The sequence below is a fragment of the Oryzias melastigma genome, linkage group LG22, assembly GCF_002922805.2.
Source record: "Oryzias melastigma strain HK-1 linkage group LG22, ASM292280v2, whole genome shotgun sequence".
Classification (NCBI taxonomy): Eukaryota; Metazoa; Chordata; class Actinopteri; order Beloniformes; family Adrianichthyidae; genus Oryzias; species Oryzias melastigma.
In genome coordinates, this window is record NC_050533.1 from 4,942,886 (window position 1) to 4,950,623 (window position 7,738).

At 39.7% G+C, this 7,738-nt stretch overlaps 1 protein-coding gene across 2 annotated transcripts in view; it reads left to right on the forward strand.

Annotated features, from left to right (window-relative positions):
* The first annotated feature begins 2,293 nt into the window (after positions 1-2,293).
* crip2 (cysteine-rich protein 2) overlaps positions 2,294-7,738 on the forward strand; it is a 22,292-nt gene continuing 16,847 nt past the window's right edge. Inside the window, exon 1 of one of the 2 annotated variants that reach the window (XM_024282829.2) lies at positions 2,294-2,493. In XM_024282829.2, coding sequence (XP_024138597.1) covers positions 2,451-2,493 — 43 coding nt within the window. In that variant the 5' untranslated portion in view covers positions 2,294-2,450. The remainder of the gene's footprint in view (positions 2,494-7,738) is intronic. The other variant, XM_024282756.2, reaches the window with a different exon arrangement.

A 7,738-nucleotide genomic window follows, 5' to 3' on the forward strand; every position in this document is an offset into this window, starting at 1 on the left:
TATATAAGTTATATTTACGTCCACCGTCTCATTTGCACAACATGGTCAGCAGTTTTGTTTCTGTTGTGGCTCCTGACTTGTTCTGCACAAACTTGCATGTCAACAGAAGTCATTTATTTCACATCATGGGTTTTGAATATAGGGGGGAAACAATTCGACGATATATCGCGATATTTCACTTGCCGATACTTCTATCGACTTAAAATGTTAACAAGACGATTTTTTAAAAATTATTTATGACCGCCCTTCAGTGTCTTGCTTTTGTTTTTCACCTAAAGCCCTGACCACTAGTTGGCAGTTCAGTCACCCTTGTGTGTGTTTTTTTTTTGCTTTTTTTTTAAATATTTGTTAGTTTTTGCTTGAGTTGGGTACTGAAGCAAAACTCTGTGCCATGTTGCTGCTACCATTTTATTACAATGAAAGACGTATTACTATTCAGGTAGAGTTAAGTCATACTTTTAAAAACAAATTACGTGATAAATTGCTCTTGTACAGTCTTGTGATATATCGCGATATGTATCATATTGTGAGATACATATCGGGATATAAATTGTATGGCCAGGCTCTTGCCAAAAAACACCTGTAGTTTTGAGGACTCTGAGCAGATTTTTGCATTTAAGTCCATCTATCATCTATTGATGTGCAATCACACTCATCAATCAACACTTGGGGAGGTCTGGCTCACCATGGAGGGCTGCATTAGTCTCCAAGACCAAGCTGCTTCTTCTGCTCTTAAACCCGATTGTCAAAATATCTATTCTTTGAGGCTCTTTGTCAAAGCTGTAGAACGACACAATGCAGACAGTGATCTATAAAACTTCCCCAGCCTTCATTTTCTACCCGTTATGAAGAGATTGATGTGCTCCAGAGAAGCAGACACGCTCTGCAAGCACCAGATCAGACCAACGTTCAAAGACAAGCTCTCGGCCTGGATCTGTCTCCTCCAATCTTCCATCTTCCTAGCATGACCCATTACTTAAAAGCATCAAGTCATACTTTTCAAAACAAGCCTATCAAAGACATTGATTCACTTAAATTTGATGTAAAAATCCACAAAACTGGAAAATGATCTTTTGGGGTTTTAAAAACAAAATATAAAACTATAAGGAAAATGCTACCCCACATTTCACGTTTGGTTAACTTAATAGGACATTTGGCCTTTTCTCTGCTGATCTGATTGAGCAGCTGAAGCTGCAATAAAGCCAAACAATAGTGAACCGGTTTCCACATGTAATCACACATTTTTTGTCTATTCTCACTGTCAAATTTGTATGCCAAAAGCCTCTCAGATCTCCTGTTGACCGTTTGACTGTCTCCTTTTTAAAACAGTGAACCCGGAGATAAGGAAGTCACACACATGCTGACGGGTGCTAATCAGCTGTTACGCAGATGTGGGAAATATCAGGGCTGCTGTTCCTGGATCAGGATCTGGTTTATGTCACCGAAAAGACGAGACACAGACAGCACCAATGTGTGAAATAGATTATTCTCTCCTGTCACGAGAGGAAAGAAAACTCTGTGAACTGATCACTATTTCAGTTTCACGAGATGCTTCACTGTGCACAATTTGGGGCCTACTTTCCAGCTCCGCCTGTCTGTCTCAGTAGGCTTAATTTGTCTTGAAGCCAACAAGCCTTCTAAGGGGAAAGTTGATCCACCAGAGCCACGTTTTCAGCTTCTTCCCTTGCCTTCTAAATTCCTAACAGTCACTCTGAAAGAGAGCATTGTTGTTCAACCAAACACTGCCTACTCCCCTCATGGAAGACGGAAAAAAAGGAAGTGGGTGTGCACCCCATCCTTGCCCAAAAGATTTCCCGCCTGGCCTTGCCTTAAAATCACCCACCAAGGCTGGCCTGTATGAAAAAGGATGCTTTCAAGTTCTGCTCGGAAAACAAAAATGGAGGAAAAATTGTTGTGTCAATGACTTTATTTAAAATTTATTTAATATAGTTATATACCTGCAATGTTAGTGTTTTGTGTTAATTAAATAAAGCTTCTCCTTTTTTTTCTTATACATATTTACATTTTTTAAAGGTGGCTTAGCTCAATATAAAACTCGAAATACGACTCTAATGGCTCTTAAAAAGCAAAATCTGAATATGGCTATTGTTTAGCGAATTTGTTTATGTTATCTGTTTCTTATGGACAGTCCTTATGGATTAATGCTCAAAAAGAAGTTGTTTTTTACGGTCTAAACAACGAAAAAAGAGACGAGATAAAAGCGGGATTTCTCGGCCGTTACAGCGGAGCTGAAATTTCCGCTTGTCTTGAAGGGGTCGTGAGAATAGGGGGCGGAGCTATGTAAACGACGTCTCGTGGGCTGAAATGATGCTGGAGCTTCTTCGAGCGGCGGGACACTTGCTGTTGAGCTACAGCACGAAGAGATAAAGCCAATAAAACCCCTCAAAAAAGCTAAAACAAACCCCAGACTCGACTCGCATTGGTCCAATATGGCTTCAAAATGCCCCAAGTGTGAGAAGACGGTGTATTTTGGTGAGTGGAACTCGATTTTTTTAAGGTTTGGGGATGAAAATGTAGTTTTGGACGGTGATTTATGATCCCGCTTTTTCAGCCAAAAGCTTGATTTGATTAATAATGTGAATTTATTGTGTTTATACTAACACATGAAACTGAATTCACGTCAAATTAATTCATATCCACAAGTTGTTTAAGTAATAGCATTTATTTATGTTTATTTTGTGAGTTTATTGTCCAAATATGACCTTTTCTGGAGATTTTCATATATTAATAAAGAGGAAATATTGATATATTTGCCCTACAAAGCTAGCTGTGATTAAAAGCTGCATTTTGGAGGTCAAAATCCATAATATTACTGGTTAATCTTTGGGGGAAAAAAAGTTAAATTTCCTGTAATTTGACAATTTTTACGCATTGAACTGCAAATTTCTGGACCAACACCACAAACTGGAGTAGCAAGAGGGTTAATAAACAAACTAAAAGTCAACAAAAGATCCTACAGCAAACACAGCTTTAAATTTTCACTCCATGGCATAGTAAGTAAAACTTAGTGTGTGCTGCACTCAGAAGAATTCAGATCCATCTCTTTTTTGACACAGATTTCTTTGCCGCCTTTAATTTGTTGTGTTTGGTAAACATCCAGCCTGGCAGTTGGCTTTGGAGAGGAGCTGATGGAGAGGCTTGCCAAGAGTGCAGACCTGCCATATGCTGAGATTGCCCACTAAAAGTGCAGCAACATTGCTGTGTCAGTGTCACGAAAAAAAACCTGTAAACCGCTTTGCATCCCTGTAAACAAAGCAAAAAATAAATAAAATAAACAGATCCTGGAGGGGGGAAAAAGCTGCTGCAAAGATCTTACACTTTCTGTAGGGGATGTGAGATATGCAGAGGATTAAAGGCGATTGAACATAAACAGTCATTTTCATCTTTAAATACATCCTGTCCTATTTATCTCAGTGGAAAACCTTCTGAAGATTAAAGCGTTTGTAAGCTTACTATCAATGTTTCCCACATAACAGGAAAAAGCAACTCCTTGTTCTTCATCTTTTCCATATTTCACGTTTGACACTAACAGGGGGGTGAAAAACACGAGAGGATGGAAGTCCTCTTACGTAACAGACGAGGCATCTGCTGCTCATCCCGCGCTCCAGAGTCAGTGGCATGGAAAAGCGTTTGCACAAATAAGATTTATTTTCCTCTAATACAGATTTGGTCCAGTATTAACGCGCTGCTGCTGCTGGTGAGTCACGGCGCTGTGGTGATGTATTTTTTTAATGGTGGAGTTATTTTAGGCTGGGGTGTGTCTTTCTGGGTGGAGAAACTGTGAGGAGGCACAGTGAGAGGAGGTGTTGACAGTGATATCAAAGTTTAATTTTGAGGGAGGCGTGTGACGTGAGGTCAAAGAGGGAGTAAAGTTTAGGCCTGCAGCATCAGCATGATGTCTAATTGCTGTCACATGTGGGAATGAGCTCCACGAAGTTCAATCTTGGTCCTCAGATGAGTGAGAAATCCAGCGCGGAGGTGAGAGTTAGCAAATAGATGTATCAGGAGGTGAAGAGAAGCACAAAAACAACTTAAATCCACCCTTGTTAATGTGTTTTCAGGAGGAAAAACGCTCCACTTCCTGTCTTATTTTCCTTTTTACAGTCGTGGTTTGGTGTTCGCTTCAAAGTTGATCAGCCCACCCTGCAGCTGATGCCCCAGCTCCTTTGAATTCATACCAAATGTTGGCGATGGCGGCGGCGAAGCCACAGCTGATGTGGAAACTCCTGGGTTTATTGAACAGCTGCGTCACAGAACGGCAAATGTTCCCCCTCTACTTTTGTGATGCTGCGGCCTCGAGCGCAGATTTATTTTCAGAATCCTAAATAAACATCAGCAAAAAAAGGGGAAAGGCTTTTCTTGTGTTGGTATTTAAAGAATGCTGGACTTTTCAGCTGGTTATGGCTACTCAGTGCAGTTGTGGTGCCATGGATGCTTTTAGTACTAGGACTGCTTCGATTAGTCAACTAATCGGTGACTAATTGATTATGAAAATAGTCGGCGACTAATTTAGTAGTCCATTAGTCATTACTTTCTATTATATGGAGTCATAGTGTGGTAAAGGTGAAAGTTATAATGATATTATGCTAGCTTTTTTGACTCTTTTGGCATTTATTAAGGTTTTTTTTGGGCTACTTTGGAGTTTAGCTAATATTCAAGCTGCATGCTAGCTATTTTGGCTAATTTTGGCTTTTTTGTTTGTTTTTTAGGCTATTTTGGAGTTTAGCTAATATTTCAGCTACATGCTAGCTATTTTGACTAATTTTGACTTTTTTCAGTTTTTAGACTAATTTGGAGTTAAGCTAATATTTAAGCTGCATGTTAGCTATTTTGGCTAATTTTGCCTTCTTTCAGTTTTTTAGGCTAATTTGGCATTTTATTCTAATTTTAGCTTGATATCAGCTTCAGCTTAAGCGCTTTTAGCTATCCATTTCAGCATCTTCAGCTATCAGCACTAGCATCTTCAGCGGCCAAATTCAGCTTACAGCATTCACACTAGCATTATCACGGGTAATGCTCTATACCTAGTTTTAGTTAGTTTAAAGCTAGTGATGGTTAGGATTTCTGCTTTACATCCACTTTGTATACGACCCGTTTAGTCGAAAGCTAACAAGAGGACAGTATGGCTCCCAAATGTGGAAAAAACTTTTGTACTCAGCAATCAGAAGTGATGCATTTTGTGCAGCTAACTGAATAATAAACAGTCCTTGATGGTGCTTCCCTTTCATTTGTTTGCTTAGTGATGCCCGGGGCTCTGGATTTCGTTTTTTTTCCCTCCTAATGACATGTACTGAGGGACACCGATGGCTTTTCTTTAAGCGTAGATCCTAGAAACGTTTTACGCATGATAATGAGGAGCGGCGTCTCCATTCACACAGGGTTCTTTCTGTCCCTGTAGACGTTTTTTGCACCTTGGTCCCCTCAGCCTGACGACATGAGCCAGAGCGGCGTTTCCCACACACCGCTTCTTTCTCACCATAACGTTCCCCTCTGCCTCCTCTTCTGTTCCCTCAACGCTCCAGAACCCTGTTTTCCGCCTGGCTGCCCAGTGGGCTGTGTGAATGTGCCTTTTCCGTTATGTAACGTCATTTCTTGAGTTGTTCCCTCCTGCTCGGTGGCATTGCATAACCCAGCAGCTCCTGTGTACCAATCAAAGACGGCCTTTTTTCTTTTCTTTTTTCCTTTGCCTTTTTGAGGCACAAATATGATCCCTTAATGGAGATGACATTAAGCTAGGTGCTGACAGCCCCCTCTCTACCCCCTCACACAGGTGAGCCTGCAGCATTGTGAGCCGTTACACAACACGGAATAAAGAACTGGGTTGCTTTTATTCATGCAAATGTAGATTTTGTTTTGTTGTCGGTTTGCGCTCTGCTTTTTTTATTTGTGCAAAAGCCCTGTGACCTCCATGCACACTTGGGATTTTTATTTTTATTTTTTTACGCACAGATTTGCGGTGAAACTAGACTTAAAAAGTGTTTTCATACTCACACATTTAGGTTTAAATAGAAATTTAAAAAAAAATGCTATTTATTTTAATCATAAATAGAATAAAACCTGATACGGACTGAATTTTGGTCTGGCATGTATTTAATTTCTTTTAAAAGCCCACTTCTGTCATCTTTTAAACTATTTTCAAAGTGTTCCTAGTGGTCTTTCAATTGTAATTATGCTGGTTTTGGCCAACATTTAAAAAATAATGTTGTTTTCCTGGACCTAGTTTCTGTGGAATGGCAGGAGTTCATCAGAAATTTGCCTCTGAGTTGTGGATGTTGATGGGCGCTCTCTGTTTACATGCTCTCAGGCTAACTTAAAGCCCCTGATGTAACAAAAAGGACAAGTAATATTGGGGCTATCCATCCATACAGTTGGAAAACAAGGAAAATGAAGATGTACATGGATATAGACAGAGCTTGTGGCCCTCCCAGAACACTCTTTTTCAAATGTAATTTTTTTGTCTACTCCTGATAATAAAGAAATCCTCAGAAATGCAATTTTAATCTTAATTTTTTTAATTTAAGTCCTCCATCATCCAAAAAAGCCACAAGAACATGTTAAAAACACCCTTTTCATCAAGCTTGATGGTTATTGAGGGATGGAGCCTGTGGAGTTTAATGATGATTATTAAAAATAATCTAAAATCAAGTTATAAACATTCTTTTATCTTTATTTTTCCTTAAAAATTCTCACTAAGTCAAACATGGCTGTTTTTTCTTGTGTGCCAAATATTTTAAATGTTGTTTCAAGTCCTATTTTATACTTGAAGTTCAATTCAAGAGAAAAGAACCTTGATTTTTGTCTCGTATAGATTGTGATTTTTATTGTCTGCAGAAAGGTAAATCAGTATTTTTCTGCATTATTCTGCACATAAATATGACCAGAAAACATACAAATGACTATGAATGAGTAGCTGATCATTTCAGAATATAACTGATGAAAAAGTTTAGATGTTTTTCACCTTAATTTTAAACAATTGAATTTGGTTAGTTGCAGTTAATCCTGGAATTATGGTTTTTGTTTTTGTGAATGGAAACTGTTGTGACGCTGCCGTTTTCACAAATGTCTGATTTCTCTTTGATTCTTTGGGTTTTGGTTCTAAAAGCACCATGATGCTGCAGAGGGATGCTTCCCAGAGTTTTCACACTGAACCACCTTACAGGATTCAGATGATTTCAATTAAAGAGGTCCTATTTATTGCTGTGTTTTACAGCTCTGTCATGTGATGTTTTCCCAGCAGGTTCTCATTATCAAATTACAGCCAAGCAATTAGATCTTGAATTGTGATGCTGCTCATTTTTCAGCGTATTGTTATCTAAAGTTGAGGCCTCCACAGCTTAAAAAGTGGGATCTTCTCTGCTCTAAGGAGAGACGTGGTGTGTAGTTAGCAGCCTCAGGGGCTCGGAGAGGGTAACAAAGCTACAGACGGACCGCAGAGGGGCTGATTGGCCTGTGGCTCATCGGGCCAGCGCAGACAGGATGCGAGTTAACTGCAGTCTATTTACGTCAGCCAGCAGGATTCACAAGGTCAGCCTCTTTATTCTCAGAGGGAGGGACAAAAGCCCGGGGAGGAAACCTCGTTCTGGCCGAGGTGACGGATGGCCTCCACAAGTTTGCAAAGCGGTTGCATCAGTCGCAGGGAGAGTCTGGTCCAGATATGCCGTTTGCTGTGTCTCTAAAGCACAATTCCTGTTGTAGAGTCTGTATTGAAGTATACATG